The following is a 17,168-nucleotide window of genomic DNA, read 5'->3' as shown; positions in this document are numbered from 1 at the left end:
GTATCCTTCTTTGATTTGATCTAACCTTCTCAGTTCCTTCACACAGTATCTCAATCTTTTCCCATATCTACTTGGAAGTATCACAGTTGATAATATTGTTGTACATCACATTGTCAAGTGACTCAATCAATATCATTTGCAAGCTGCTATCCAGGGAAACTTTCTCCTTTTCAGGATCTGTATACTCAGCAGGATCTTTTGGAGCATAATGAGCTGGTATGATAATGTCTCCATATGTAGATTCCTTAACTCTTACCACAGGAATGAAGGGTCCATTCTCGAGGATCTGAATGTAGAATGGATTTGTCATCCTGATAAACAGCATCATTTTCTTTTTCCAAATATTGTAGTTAGCTTTATCAAAGGTAGGAATTTTGATGCTACTGATTTTCTGTGTATTCATTCTTCCAAGATCTTGAATTTGTTTGCTTTCAGATTTTGCTCTTATACCACTTGTTAGGTAATGAAACACACACAGAGGAGGGGGGGGTGCATGTGTTTTTCTAATTTTAGGCTTTTCTTGAAAGATAATGGTTGAACAAAGTAAATTAAATCTTGTATAGAATGGTGTTCATGTAAAAATTAAACTTGCATAAAATAAAGAACATGGATCTTCAAAACTCACTTAATTTTTGTATTAAAAATTAAGATGTTTTGCTACAAAATTTCTAAACTCTTTGAAGTTAAAGAGCTCAGCTTCTTCTCGAGAGTGTTACAAGAATTTTTGATCTAAATTGTTACTTCTAACTAGAGGACAGTGTTAACTTTATATCTCAGTTTTGTGCTGGTTTACACAGAGAATAATAAATATGCTATTAGTTTTTCTAAACTGTCACTTGTCATTTCTATTTATAAAAAAACAAATCTTCCATTTATGGCTTAGCATATCTTTAGCATCCCGTGTTTACTTTAATCCTCCTCTGTCAGTTAATATTTGCCATTGATCTTACACACACTTCAAGCTGCTTTTTGTAGACTTGTCAATCCAGCTGTTGGATTGTTTATTGATTGTTTATCTTGGATATTAAACTGATCTGCAATTCTGTACTTTGAGACTGTACTTCGAGATCTCCAGTTTGATTCATTTGAACACTTGATATCTCGATAAGTACAAAGGCTTATCGAGATCTCTAGTACTCCATGATGAGTTTGGCTTGTAGAGGTCTTCAACTCATCGGGATCTCTAGTCTTTATAACTTCACTTGACTTGTAGATATCTCCGAGTTCTCGAATGAATATAGACTTGTCGAAAACTCTGAGTTCTCTAGTGAAGGAATGACTTGTCGATATATTTTTGAGTTCTTGAGTAGCTTTCCTGACTTCTCTACTCCCGGTGGATATTGCTTATCCGTTGAGTAGATATTGCTCATCCGTCGAGTAGATGTATGGCTTATCCGTCGAGTAGATATTGCTCATCTATCGGGTAGATGTTATTCATTCATGGAGTGGATATATAGCTCATCCGTCAAGTAGATATTGCTTATCCGATGGTACTCTCTGGAGTTTGAATGACTTCTCGATAAGTCATTCTGGAGTTCTCGAATGACTTCTCTATAACATTAAATCTGTGACTTGTAGAGATCTTGACTTAGTACATTTTTCTCCAAACAGATTTATTCAACTCCAAGCTTCTTCAAAATTCTTCTGAGGCATGATCTTCTTGATCTTCTTCCAGATAGAATCTTTAGGCTTGATACTGTTTTAGGAAAAAAACTCCAGTCTGCTCCTTTGCATTTTTATAGACTTTAAGTGTTACAAGTACAAAATACAAATTTAGATAACAATACAACTTACTTAGGGTTGACAAGTTGTCTTAGTCTTGTTAAAGTACAGGCATGTCTTTTACAACAGATTTCGATAAGCCATTATATTTATCGAGATGTCAAGTTCTCTATATACCAAACTAGAGATCTCGAGGCAAAACTCAAAGTACAAAGTGCAGATATGTTCAATATCCAAGACTAACAATCAACAAACAATCCAACCAGTTAGATTGACAAGTCTATAAAAAGCAGCTTGAAGAGTGTGCAAGATCAAAGGTGAAGATTAACTAACAAAGGAAGATCAAAGTTAACACAGTATGCAAAGATATGCTAAGCCAGAAATGGAAGATATACTTTTCCTAAAATGGAATGATTAGTGACAGTTTACTAAAGTGAATAGCATCTCTTATTATACACTGTGTAAACCATTAGTTAACTATTATATAAAGTTAACACTGGCCCTTTATTAGAAGTAACAATTTTAGATCAGAAAAATCTTGTATTCTCTCAGGAAGTAGGTAAGCTCTTTATCAACAAAGAGCCTAGAAATTTTGTAGCAAAATATTCTTAATTTTAATATAAAATTAAGTGAGTTTTGAAAGATATGTGTTCCTTACTGTTATTTTTTAATTTCAGTCTTAACATATTTCACTACAAGATTTGATTTATTTTGTTCACAACCATAAATACTTCAATAAAAGCAGAAAAACATAAAAACACATTTAACCCCCCCCCCTTATGTGTAATTCATTATCTAACAGGAATCAAGCCAAAGTAGTTCTTGGAGAACATGAAATCTAATAGGCTTAGATTTTTCATCCCGAGACCTAGTAGAAAACCTATTGGAAACCGTCTTCTACTAGCTTTAGGAATGTCCGCCGATGAGGCTTAACCACAAAAGTCCAAGACTCGTTGCAGTTTTGAGACTTCGCGAATAAGGTATCTCCCCGGGTGAGGTTAACCCCTCACTACCAGCTGTTTATCTAGTTAGTGGACGCATGTAGAGTTTACCCAAAATATTGAACGCATCCTTGTCCCCCGAATAATGAGCCTCTACCGGATTGCAGGACAAGTGATCCCAAGATTTCGGGTGCAAAGTACAGTGTACTCCAAAGTCTCCCAACGAGGACACTCGTTGACTACAGAGACAAAACTCTCAAAGCACACACCAGACTTCATCTCACATCCCTAACGAGGACACGCATTTACTACATGAGGAGGCCTTCCGTCCAGGCATAACACTGGAGGTCCCTGACCACGGACACCGCCTTCTTGTGGTTGCATTATAGGAAGGAGTTCTTCAATAGAATACATACAGAAGATATGTTAGTAATAATAATTGATTTTCTTCTTGAAGTATCCAAAGAATTCGTCCAAGAAGCATGTTGAAGTTCCATTCAAAAACCATGTTCATCATCAGGGCGGGCCCTAACCTTTGTATAGGTTGGGGTGCCCTTAACTACATAAGGCGCGCCCTAACTTCTTGGGAAGATAATCACGGGGTTTTAAATTAGTGTGAGTCTCTAAATCTTATGATTGATATTAATTGAATATTATTATGACAATGTGAATAGTTGATATGTGTTTGATATGTGGAGTAATAAGGAATAACTAATATTGCACCTCTCTTTCTTTCTGTGATTCCGAGGACGGAATTCGCTTAAGGAGGGTAGATTATAATGACCCGGAATTTTTAAAATTTGTTGATTATTATAAAATTAATTTCCCTAAAAAAAGAAAGGAATAAAATTTAATATTTTATTCCAGCTTAAATAGTTTTCAAAAAATTATATTTAAATTTCGGGTTATTGTGTTGTTGATGTGTAAATTTCTTTCTAAACTAAATTTTATATATTGTCTCTAAAGATCCAGATATTGGTTATGTGAGTATAATAATTATTTGATTAAGCGGTATGTGTGGATTGATCGTATAATTAGTTAGGGTAATTTATGAAGATTATATAAGTATATGGGAGTTTCTGTGAAATTATATGTTAAGTGATTTTCCATAATTGCGGCTTATATGTGCCACAATTGTGAAATTTGATTATTAATATTCTAGGAATGAGTCATATATTATTTAGATATTTTTAAGTGAAATATTAATTGTTATATGATGTTATAAATGATTTGCGGAATTATTTGATAATTTTTCTAATTAATTATTAATTATTTGTGATTATTTGGAAACTCGTAATTTCAATGGTGTAGGAAATCTACAACCCAGAATATTTCCAAAAAATGATTACTATACTAATTTGGTAATTCCGAGCACTTTTCGTGTTTGGAATTTTTCGATCCGGAGTACGGTTTTATCTGCAAAGATTCCGGGTCGGTTTTGCGGGTATTAATATATTATTTTTATCGTCTCGATATACATGAAATCTGGGTATTATCGTTATCCGAGATATTTTTATTAAAATACTATCTTATCTTCTCGTTGTACATGCAATACTATCTTATCTTCTCGTAGTACGTGCAATACTATCTTATCCTCTCGTAGTACGTGTAACCAAAAGCGTTGAGCCCCATCACTGTATTTAAAAGCCCGGTTTTCATGTTTATCCTAAAACGGGGACCGTTTGGATCAGTTTTTATTTATTCTTAGCTATTAAGTATTGGATTTTTATATTGACATGATCCAACGGGGTTCTAATTTCTCATAAATATAAATAGCCTTCATAGTATTGTATTTTATACAAATAAACATAATTATACAGTAGAATTTCATAATTATCCATATAAATGAACAGTGTTCTTCATGTTCTTCATAATCAAACGAGGATTTGTAGACTTTACTGGAATCCGATAGAGGCGTATAAATAGTCAAATTGAAGCTCTCGACGAGACGGTCGTATCCGTATCAGAATCATCGTATAAGGTCTTATTTATCCATTTCGTATTTTCATTTTTTGTTTATTAAAATTTAAATTCATTTTTTTATTTATAGCGGTTGTTTGGTTGTTTTGTTGATTGATTAACATTCCTGAGATCTGCAGGATTGATTTCATATATAAACTTGTTGATTTTGGTTTAATATTGAATGAAACCGAGTTCTTGGATTTTTGAAAAATTTCAAATCAATTTTTCAGAGTATTCTTGAGTTATTGATGATTGTTCATTACCTGAATAGATTGTAGAGATTGCATGCTTTAATTTGGTGTATAGAACGTTTGATTTGGTTAAGAAATAAAGAAAATCGTATTGTTGGCCGAATTATGGTTGAAGGTCGCCGGAGTTGGGCCGATTTCGGCTGGAGAAGTCGACTGAAGAATCATTTGATGTCGGTTATTGTTTGAATGAACTCCTGAAAGGCTATGGAATCATTTCCAGCAAAAAGGAGGTTCATTTGGAAACCCAGTTGTTCTTCCCAAACCGAATTCTGACCCATTTTAGACCCGAGTTTGATCCTTCAAAACCCAAAATCCCTTTCTGAAAACTATTTTTTACATTTTTCTTTTAAAAATAAATCAAAATTCTATTTTAAATTTATAAAATCATTTTTAATTCCTAAACTAATTTGGTTAATTATTTTAATAATTAACCGATTTATTTTAATTCCGGAAAATTATTTTCTTTATTATTTTCAAAAATTCAAAATTTTGATTTAATTATTTATAATTTATTTTAGTTAATTATTTATTGATTTAATCAATTGATTAATTTATTTAATCAATTATATTTATCTATAAATAGTTAAATAAAATGTAATTATTTATAATTAAGCCAAATAATGATTTAAAAATCATTTTGTGCTTTTAAAAATTTTATATAAAGGTATTTAAATTCAATTAATATTATTATTAATTAAATTATTCTTATTTTATTCGTAATAAATAGACCGTTCATCCGTTTAATACGAAACGAAAGCTTCTAAACTCATAAAAAAATTCCGCTTCTATTAAAAATACTTTCGAGACATAAAATCTTCGTTTCGAAAGGTCGCTTGATTTTGTTAACATTTCTGAGTCGCATAAATATCAAAAAACTGTATTTTGACTCGATTTCAGTTTTAAACATACTGAGTCGGATGTTGTAATAAACTGAGTCATATGTTATATGAATTATGTGATACATGAATTAAGTGTTTGCATATTATATGAATTATGTGCTGATGAGAGTGTCTGGTTTAATCGTAACTTCTGATCCGTAATTCGGATTCAGACGAAACGAAAAGTGATTAGAAACTTATATTGTCTATTTTAATATTTTTGTAATAAAATGATTGAGTCGGAGGTGTGAGTACATGTCATTGGATATGCATAATATGATTATATGTGATCTGATTATGTATTAATTGATGAGTATGTGAAGTAGATGTTTATTTCTTGTGTTAAGAACGTGATAAGTGAATTGAGTAACATAACGTAGTGTCCAGTTTGATGTTGGAATTCAGTTTGATTGATTGATTGTTGATTGAAATAGAATTATAGGGTGATAGTCTAATAAATGGACGAGATAATGTCAGATTTTTGATATGATTTGTACTCGTATTGATAGAATAGTTGTGATAGAGTCAAAGCATCATTATGTGTTAAGTAATATTTGATAAGCTCAAAAGAGTTATATGAACTGAGTTATGTTTATGTATTAGCTAATAATTGATAAGTCGGAAGGGTTATATAGGTTGACTTGTGATTATGTGTTAAGTGATTATGTGTTAAGTGTTTATAGGTATACCTGATAAGTATATGCGAAGGGTTACAGATATGAGGTTTGATAGTTATAAGTGAAATTCGATCGACTGTTTAATGATTATAGTATGGTGTTATTCTCGTAAAAGATCTGGATGAGATGTGCAATATCGAAGACGTACAGAAGGTCAAATGGTGTCGCAAAGCGAACAAGGAATAAGTCAAGAAAGCAATAATGTGTAGTGAATAGAGTATAGTCAGAGGCTATCTGTGAGTTACGATATGCATAGATTATGAAATTGGAAAGATAAGATTGAGCTGTGAGTTTGGAATCGGATTTAAGGAAAGTTCCTAAATCATTTCTTATATATGTTGCAAAGATTTGCTATTTCTTTCATGATTATGACATTATGCTTTATGCGGAGAACCACACCTGGTAAACCTTTAATTCTGAGAAATAAATTCATGATTTCTTTCTACCTTCAAGTTCTGAAAAGCCAGACACTTTATCATATCCTTTGAACACATACCCAACGATACTACTTTAAAATCACCAAATACCTTTCATTCGATGAATACACACCCTTGTATACCTGATTTCTCCTCACACATACCAAACATTTGTTATTACAAAGTCGAAACTCTTTCATAAAGGAATTAGTTATCAAATGCAATGTTGTTTTAGTTAAATATTTTTACAACTGTGGATTATGATTCAGTTTATGAATGTGAATGTTTTTATTGAATTGAATTATTAGAATTGGATTTTTTTTATAAAATATGTAGACCAGATTCGTGGTTAGACCAGATTCGTGGTCAAATGTAGGCAAATGCGTGCCTTGGATCCATTATAAAGAATAGGGTTGTGTGCCATATTCGGGGTTAGTGTCTGACTGATCAACAGCCTAACCTTCGGTTTTTAGTAAAATGGTGTAAGTCCAATTCAATAATTCATCTGAATGATTAAATTTCCCAGTTTTCAATTGATACAAAGATTGATGAATCTTTTTATATACTACCCTGAGATTGTGAACACTTGTTAAACTATTTCAAATTATTGTTGCTATATTGGTACTTGTTGAGCATTGTTGCTCACCCTTCCTTTTCTTATAATCATTTCAGAAAGGCTTAAAGATTAGTTGCTCGAGTTCAATAGCAACTACGGCTAAGGCTAGGCAAAGAATATGAGTGGTTAAGTTATCCAGAGGTCATAGAAGGTATCCAGAGAATCTGATGAGGAAGAAGGTTCACATTAGAGTTATTTATTGAGATTCAAGTATAAATATTGTTTGTAAATAAAGCAGTAGTGATTCTTCTTATCGAAGATGACTTGAGATTGTAAAAGATGTTTTTTATTAATAATAGTAGTTGATTCTAATTTCAATGTTGTAACCTGTATGCGATCCTGTTTTTAGGGGGTTAAACTATTTCCTTTGAAATTCTTTTCAAATATTCAGGTTTTTGAATTCTTTGATTTCTATTATCTTTTCACAAATACAGGTTTACAAAAGTATTTTAAAAATGGTTTTCGTGTGACGACGTCAAATCCAGACCCCCGAATTTGAGGGACGTCACATATAGGGCTCTCCCTATTTTGTCACCATGAAGAAGCGCCCAATCCGTAGGTTGGCGCCACCTTAGCCAACAATCTTTTAAATAATTTTTTTTAGATCCTTCGTGTCCTTAGGCAGCGCCCTAATATTTAGGATGATTGTATTGTATATTCTGTCAATGGCGCGTCCTTTCTTTTCAGGTTATAGAGCTTGCTCTATTTTGTCTAATTCTTGATAATCCTGCGCGCATTCTATCCAATTGACCCTACTTTTACCTAGATAATTATTTTACAAATTTTGGGCATAAAAAATATGGTCATTATATATACTAGCCTATGACGCGTGCGATGCATGAATTGCTTTTAACATTTAAATAATTATTTATAATAATTTTATGTTAAAATTATTTATATTTTGATATATATTTTCAGTAGTTGGAAAATAAATTTAAGAACATAATAAGTTAAGTTTTGTGATAATTTGAGAATTGACTGAAAATAAATAATATAAAATGTTATTGACGGGACTCAAGCCTGAACCTGTAAAAATTGTTAAAATAAAAAAATATAAAAGTTTAAATATAATAAGCTGTTGATGGGGTTCGAATCATGAATTCATGAAAACACTTTAAATATTAATATAATATTATTTTATTATTGTATTCAACGGTGTTCATTTATCCGACTTTAAATCTGACAGTTATTATTTATCGTAACAAATAACTTGTTATCGTATCACACAACTGTATCTAATAACCGATCAATAATTACTGAATAGAGGGTGTCGTGGTTATATCGATATTATAATTTTTTACAAAACTGAGTTTTGCTAGACATATCAATGATATGATATCAAGGATGGCGTATGTTTTGCATGCTAACAACTAGTCAAGAGAAAAGTGGATGGCTGTTTCCTCTAGTCAAAAGGAGTAATGGGGTACAAATTTACCGGAAATGAAAGCGCAAAGACCATCGAATGATTCATACCACATTTTGCAGTCGTAACACGTTATATGATATTGAGGGCTGCTGCCTTAAATGGCCCCCCTTATCGCCAGTCCATCTCCACCTCAAATATTTGTTTTGTGGTCGTACAAATAATGTAGTTTGATAATTTAAATTATTATTATTTTGTATAAAAATAAATTTTCTATAAATGATATCAGTTATTAAGATAATTTTTTTGGTTAATATTACTCAATTGAAGTTATATTTAAAAAATGAGGAACAATTAACACATGATATTTAACATTAAAAATAATTTCAGGAGCGATACGTATGATAAGTTAAAATTGAAAATTTGATAAATTAATACAAAAGTCTCAACAATTATTTTTTTTAAAAGGTAATTACAGTAACGACGAAATATATATGATAAGTTGAAATCGGAAATTTGACAAGATTTAACAATAATTTAGTTTATGATTTATAAAATAAAATTATTTACGTTCTTGCTGATTTTCAAAATAATTAAACTGAAATCAAAAATTACATTTCAAATAAAGTTGGGATCGATTTGAATCTAAATGGTGACACATGATTTCAAGTTTTCTTCTCACAATTTTTTCTCACTAACTTCTTTTTCTGTTATGCAGTGAAGATTCTAAGCTAGTGTTTGAAAAACTGACTTGAAAAGATTATTAATTCAAAGAATAGAAAGTCTCCGCAGCCTTTCCCACTTGAAAATCTCATGTATTTGAACATTGTTTGGTTTAACTAACTACGCGTCTAGTGTCTAACGTACTACGTACATGGAGACGGTTGACTATTATGATCCATGAATTATTTTATGAAATTATTTACTTTGTTTATTCGGCCTTAACAGATAACAAAAATTGTCAAAGCTGACCTACAGAGTGTTAGCAGGGTTGCTTTAGCTAAATTATACCATTAAATTTCCATGATTTAATATTTTAAAGAATTGTATTCATTTATTAAAATTAAATATACTGTGTTTTTTTGTTAAATTAAAATCAATATTTTACCCTAATTTAATCAATTGATTGTTAGGAAACTGGAACCATGTTTTAAAATTCAAGCCGTTACTATCTATTATTGGAAGGAAAGTGCTAAATTCATAAAATATAAAATTTTACGAAAAATAATATGTGTTATGTTTTGATTGGAATGATCCCATATATTTTGCATTAATTTTATGCACATACCACTGCTATAGAATCAATAATTTCCATTTGTAGCTTATGTTGATAATAATATGAGTGGTGCTAGGTGTACATAATTTTGTACAAAAAAAATTATACAGAATGACATGGCACTAAATGTGGCGTATTTTAATTGGTGTTGTTGATTTGAATGCAAGGACTCATTCCAATTAAAATCCACCCCATATTTTTATGTACAAAATTTGGTACACAGCTCTGTATATCAAACATTTTCTTTATAATATATATTGTCAGTCGTTAGACTAGCTAGCAAGTTTTCTTTTTGCTCCTATAATTTTCCATGGAAGTGTTGGTTGAATTGCTTGGAAATAACTTTAGGAAGACATAATGACCCCAGTTTATTTGTTTTTCCACAAATCGAGCCCTACCAAAAGTACTATAAAAACACACCAATATCTCACTCTACATATCATTACCATCAAACTCAAACTCCTATCATTACACAAAACCTCTGCTCTGCTCATACAAAGAAAACTCTGCTCTCACTTTACAAATATGGTCCACGAGAAGAAAATAGTTGAGGAAGTCTCTGGCTGGCTCAGAGTTTACGACGATGGCTCTGTCGACAGGACATGGACCGGCCCACCCGAGGTCAGTTTTATGGCTCAACCGGTCATGTCTCATGAAAAATTTATCGACGGAGTTGCTGTCAAGGACGTAGATACGGACTCTGGAGTTCGAGTCCGTATCTACTTACCAGAAAAAAATACTACAGATTCCGAAACTTTGCCTATTGTCCTCCATTTCCACGGAGGCGGCTTTTGCATTAGCGAAGCCAGTTGGTACATGTACTATGCTGTGTACACTAGACTAGCTCGTACCTCACGCTCCATAATCGTCTCGGTTTATCTCCCGAGAGCTCCAGAGCATCGTCTCCCTGCAGCTTCCAATGAAAGCTACTTTGCACTCCTCTGGCTCCGTTCTTTAGCCAGAGGAAAGCTACAAGAGCCCTGGCTCAATGCACATGCAGATTTCACCAGAGTGTACCTAATTGGAGACAGCTCTGGTGGGAATCTTGTGCACGAAGTTGCAGCTCGTGCAGGGACCGAGGATCTTAGTCCCCTGCGTCTAGCAGGAGGAATCCCGATTCATCCGGGATTCGTCCGTGCTACGAGAAGCAAATCTGAATTAGAGCAGCCACAATCTCCATTCTTGACACTAGACATGCTGGACAAATTCTTGAATTTCGCATTGCCACTTGGATCGACGAAGGACCACCCGATTACGTGTCCAATGGGGGACGCTGCGCCCCCCATCAGTAGCCTAAAAATGCCGCCAATGATGCTATGCATTGCGGAAACTGATCTGATCATAGACACTGAGATGGAATATTATGAGGCCATGAAAAAAGCAGGGAAAGATGTGGAATTGTTCCTTAGTGGTGGAGTGGGTCACAGTTTCTACTTGAACAAACTTGCAGTTGATTTTGATCCATCAACAGCTGCAAGGACTGAAGAGTTGTTTGTAGCCATAACTGAGTTCATTAAAAGGCACTAAGTGAAGCGATATGTGTAATGTGTGCATTAGATTGTTGTCAATCTAAGTATAGCTTGCAAGTTGCAACTACATTGTTGTTGCATCTTTTATCAGGTGTTTGGATAATAATCATCTTTGTTTCAATATAAATTATGATATAAGTAGTTTCAAGAAAAGTTAAAATACTACTCGTACTTTTGTGATGACTGATGAAATACAGCCTAGCTTCAAGAAAGATTGTCGTAAAATTGAGCCTTACATCAGAGTTCTCAAAATTAATTTACGTGTAAAATATGTGTCGTGCTTTTGAAACTTCGGTGCCCATTATATGGTAACGCAACGCCTGGCTGCCTAGAGCTTTTTATTTTCTCTCTTGACAACGTTGTTAACAACGTATCTTATTCTCGTTATTTTTTGATGTCTTTTGATGGTTACTTCAACAGTTCAATAGATATTTATCATTCTAAACGCATTTAAAAACACCTTTATCTTGACTTTTAATTTAAATTTAAGAACAGATCAAATAAATATGAGGTTGTGTACTCTGGTTATTGCTTTCTTGTTTTTTTGAGAAGTACAATATGGGCTAGCCATGAACTTTGGTCGAAATTAGCTTATAGTATTCTCGTGTATATATACTAGTTTAAAATTCGTGTTATGCACGGGTTAACTTTTAATAATATGTAGTTTTTTTAATTTAATTTAAAATATTTTTTTTGAGAAATAAATTTTATTTATTAACATTTTAAATATATATGATTGATAATAATTATAATTGAGCGCGCGCATATATATATATATATATAAGTTAGTAATATTTTTGTAATCACTCATTTTCAAAAAATAATATTAACAATTGAAATATATATTTTTATTGATATTTATAGGGGTGTCCATTTGACTTTTGATCGGTCAACTTGACTAAAGTTTACATAGACTATGTAATTGAGAAAAATAAAAAAATATATATATCATTAGAAAGTACATTTAGTCTAGTTTAAAATGTAACTTTCAGATTTAGAAAAAAATGATCGATAATTTTTAATAAAGAGTAAAAAATTGGTCAATCTGACTTATAGAAAAGCAAAATGGACATGTAATTCGGGACAGAATGAGTAAACGGTAAATTTTAGCTCATATCAACAGTAAACAGATTATTTTATTTTGAATCCCATCTTATTTTAGTCTGTATCAATTGTATATAATATTTTTTTATTTTCCTAAGCCCAATTATACCAACCAAATCCAATTAATTATATTCATATTAATTTATTTTAGTTTAATTTTTTAAATTACGGGTCAATGGTAAAATTTTTATGTTAGCCCGGATATAATTACAAATTATAGTTGGTCTAATTATTTTATGTTTTTAATTTTTCTTTATCATGGATCAGTTATATGAATTTTGTTAGCCCCGGTGAATAATATGTATTGATTTGTTTTAGTACAACGCTGCTATTAATAGAGAATAAAATAAACCCCGATTGCATAATTAATATCGCATTAATTACACACAATTTGGGCTGCACATAAGGCCCGTGTAGAAAAGCCCAAAATCCCTGAATATTGATTATTTTCGTAATTGATAGATATGGGAAGCTAATAAATAGAGTCCAAATAAGGATATAATTCCATGAAAATTGGCCTTCAAGAGACCTCATGGGATAAGTAATCAATTTTCTACATTCTAGGACTCCAAAGTCCATTCTAAATCTGAGACTTGTTCACCAAGTCTCCTAATCCTAGTCTACTTCAAGGCATCTTATGCCTACATAAGGGGTCTCACCCCACCAACCAAGAACTGCATTTTTGACTTGATCCTTAGCACACAGCAAGGTACATAGGCATCTTGTGAAGACAGAATTGAGTTACGAAACACGAGAGCAGTCAAATAGAGGCTTGAATCTCACGAACCCTAGTAATAAATACACCTTAGTTTTTTATCCATAACATTTGACTCCATTTGTGGGAAAGCAATAACAAGCATGGTGAACACACGGAGCAGAAACAACAATGGAACTGGTGATCCTATCCAATCGCAAACGATCTCATAGGTGGTGGAGATACCCCCGCACTCAACATATGCATCCACTCAAGGAGGGATCTCAGTAGGGGCGTCTGAAGCCCAACCTCAAGGGACAAATCCCCCAATCCAAGATCCGCCCCAATGAACGAATCCCCAATTCTAGTAGCTGCATGCGAGCATAAACCATCGGCCTGTTAATTATGGATACTCGACGATCGTAAGCTCTGGAACCACCAACCCACCTTATGGGATGCCTATATATCCCGAGATTGAAGGAGGTGGACCCTCTAATCAAGCTAAAGGATCACTACGGGCACCTTTATATGTCTGTGGTTTAGAACCTAGTTCTGAGAATCCTGAGTTCTTAGAGCCTTATTCTGCTAGAGATTCTAACTCATCGGATGACGACGTAGCTCCAAGGAGGAGACGTGCTGGTAAGGAACCGGTGTTTGGCAACTATCAACAGCCCATGAACACTCAAAGAATGATTTCCCAAGACGTACAAGAAAGGATCAGGGCATATGAAGCTGGGATTCAAAACTAAAGTGCGATTTAGAGATACACTTAACATCGAGACCTCCCTCGATGGCAAGAAAAAGGAATCCTCCTCCTGTTATACACTTGTAAGGTCTGACACCAAGAAGGAGGGCTCTAGTGCCAAGAGCTGATTCTAGTGATTTGATGCCTTTAGGAGATTCTGATGATCCAACTCCACCATTCACTGAAAAGATAATGAATGCCCACATCTCAAGAAAATTTAAGATGCCCACCATCAAAGCATATGATTGTACTGGTGACCCGGCTAATCATGTCAGGACTTTCTCTAACGCCCTGTTGTTACAGCCCGTGAATGATGCTATCAATTGTGTTGTGAATGTGTCGTGAACTTGATGATTTCATTAACAAAACACCTTAGTAGATTTTACTTAGTGAGGAATGTAGCACTCGATGGATAAGAAATATAGACCCGATGGATGACTCAATATAGTCCTGACGGATGATAATTTATTATCCATCGAATGAGTAGCTTGTATAATAATGAGTCTGTAGCACATTTCTGCATACACCTTGTTTAGATTCTGTAGTAGCATATAAGTCATGTTGACTTTAATTAGATATGCAGAATAGGTTCATTAATTGTACATAGATGATGTCTTGTAATTTTGCATAAATGAAATGAAGTCAAGTGCCAAATAGCTACCCGACGGATAAACAACAATGCTACTCGACGGATGATCAACAAGGCAACCCGACAGATAATTAATTCAAACATCTGTTGACAGTGACAACACAGTCACATGCGTCGAGTGTATGCAAAAGGAATATGGAAGTCTATTCAACTGGTTTTTGAGAACAAAGAAGCATTACCATTTCCATGCCATTATGAAGATATTCAAAGATGTTGGAATAGAGTAATGAAGCAACATAGTATTAGACTTGATAGGTTTTGTTTTATTATCTTGTCTTATTGTTGTGTAATCTTGGTGATATATAAACCAAGAGTAGCAATTAAAACAACAAGAAGACTAAGCAAGAAAACTCTCAGAGAAACATTTATAAGCTGTATTCTTAGCATTTCTCTGTAAGTTTAGTTGTTCTCATTTGTAAGCAACTGTGAGCTACTCAAGCTTCACAGAGTTCTCTCGATATATATATATATATATATATAGGGTTAAGTTCTATGGAGACCGCTTTTTTTTGGAGACCTTGGAGACCACTTATGTTCTGCAAGTTAAATATTGCATAAAAACATTACAACATATATTATTTTACGAATCATGTTCTACAAATATCCTTATTTAATTCAAAATCTTCAATATCATATATGTACTGCATGTAAAATATACAAAAAATATTTTATTCTGCAAAACATGTTAAGTTCGTAGAATATTTGTTCAGCTTGCAGAACATATACATTCTACTTATTAAACTTAAATGATCTTCAATAATTTTAATGAATTAGTTATACTCGTAAAACATACTTCGCAAAATAATATATTTTATAGTGTTTTGATTGCAGAACATATGTGGTCTCCAAGGTCTCCGATGAAAATGTGGTCTCCATAGAACTTTCTTCATATATATTTATATATATATATATATGAAAGGCATATATCATAGCCTATTTGTTTATTCGAGGATTTAACTCAACTCAAATAAGAATGTAACAAGTAAATAGTGGTTCTATCGTCAAAGAGATCTCTCTAAGTAACATCTGTCAAAGGATTAAGAAACAAGGTTCATCTACAGACTTGAGGAATTACTTCACTGGAAGAAGTTCAAGAAATTGATCAAGCCTCAGTGATATAAATCAAGATTATGGATTTAATCAAGTGACAGAGATCTTGCCAGGGTATCAGATAATTACAGGGATTTAATCTGAAGAAAATCAAGATTATCAAAGTCAAGACATGAAGAAACGTCACGAAAGTTAGTCACTCATGAACCAGACAGTACATCGAGTGTCAACATTGAAGTGGTGGAATTGATTCATAATTGTCAGTGATTTCAAGAAGATTTTCAGAAGAATGGTTGTTGTTGAAGAGTAGTATTAATTCTCTATTAATTAATTAAGTCATATAGTTTAATTAAGAAAATAAATTATATCTACAAAGATTAATTTATTGATTAATTGAATTAATTGATTAATTAATTCTGAATTAATATCATGATTTTTCAGAATTGATTTTGAATTTATATTCAATATTAATTCAGCAAGACAGTCATTTGAACTGGTATGACAATCAATTGTCATACCGAAAGTCATACAAGTTCATTCAATAGTCTTGCCGAAAGTCATGCTAGTTCAGGAGATAGTCATACCGATTGTCTTCCTAGTATAAATGATTGTCATGCCGATTGTCATGGTAGTACAACAGATTGTCTCACCGAAAGTTCTATCAGCTGTGGGATCGTCATGCCAGTTTATTTCAGTTCTGTTGATTATTGTTTAAAAGAGAGAAGCAGCAGACAGTCATTATTATTCACAACAGAAATCAACCAACCAAGAACAGCAGCCGCAGAACAAATATTTCATCTCTCTGCTGAATTCAAGATCATTCATTTCTAGTTTTAAAGTTAAATCCAAACAACTAGAAATCATTCTCTTGTTCTTGTGTAACTATCTAGCGGATCAAAATCCCTAGAACTTAATCTTAAATTGCGTTTAGCATTTGATTCTTTTTATTGCAAAAATAGAAAAAGTTCATGTCGAATTTATTCTAGATTTGTGATAATTAATTTGAGATTAATCCCTTGTAATCGATACAGTTGTTGTAACACCTTTCAAGTTTAATAATATTTTTATTTAACTTGAAATTTGTTTCAATTTTTTATTCCACACTAAATTCAATTAAACGGTATAGTTTGTTTTTAACCCCCCTTCTACAAACATATTGGGGCCTAACAATTGGTATCAGAGCCTTTTGATTAACGAACAAATCAAGATCCTAGACTTTTGTGATTTTTCAACTCCTTGAATTTTTATTTATTCAAAAATTCATAATGACTTCACAAAAAGTTGGAACCGTTAAA

At 32.7% G+C, this 17,168-nt stretch overlaps 1 protein-coding gene across 1 annotated transcript; it reads left to right on the top strand.

The window, feature by feature from the left end:
* The first annotated feature begins 10,532 nt into the window (after positions 1-10,532).
* Positions 10,533-11,811, top strand: LOC141697953 (putative carboxylesterase 17). The gene has a single exon (XM_074502529.1). It carries the CDS (start codon positions 10,628-10,630, stop codon positions 11,627-11,629), a length of 1,002 nt encoding a protein of 333 aa, XP_074358630.1. The 5' UTR covers positions 10,533-10,627; the 3' UTR covers positions 11,630-11,811.
* The last annotated feature ends 5,357 nt before the right edge of the window (positions 11,812-17,168 follow it).

Source organism: Apium graveolens, chromosome 11 (assembly GCF_009905375.1).
Source record: "Apium graveolens cultivar Ventura chromosome 11, ASM990537v1, whole genome shotgun sequence".
Classification (NCBI taxonomy): Eukaryota; Viridiplantae; Streptophyta; class Magnoliopsida; order Apiales; family Apiaceae; genus Apium; species Apium graveolens.
Note: the sequence above shows the minus strand (reverse complement) of the source record. Positions and strands in the feature narration are given on the sequence as shown.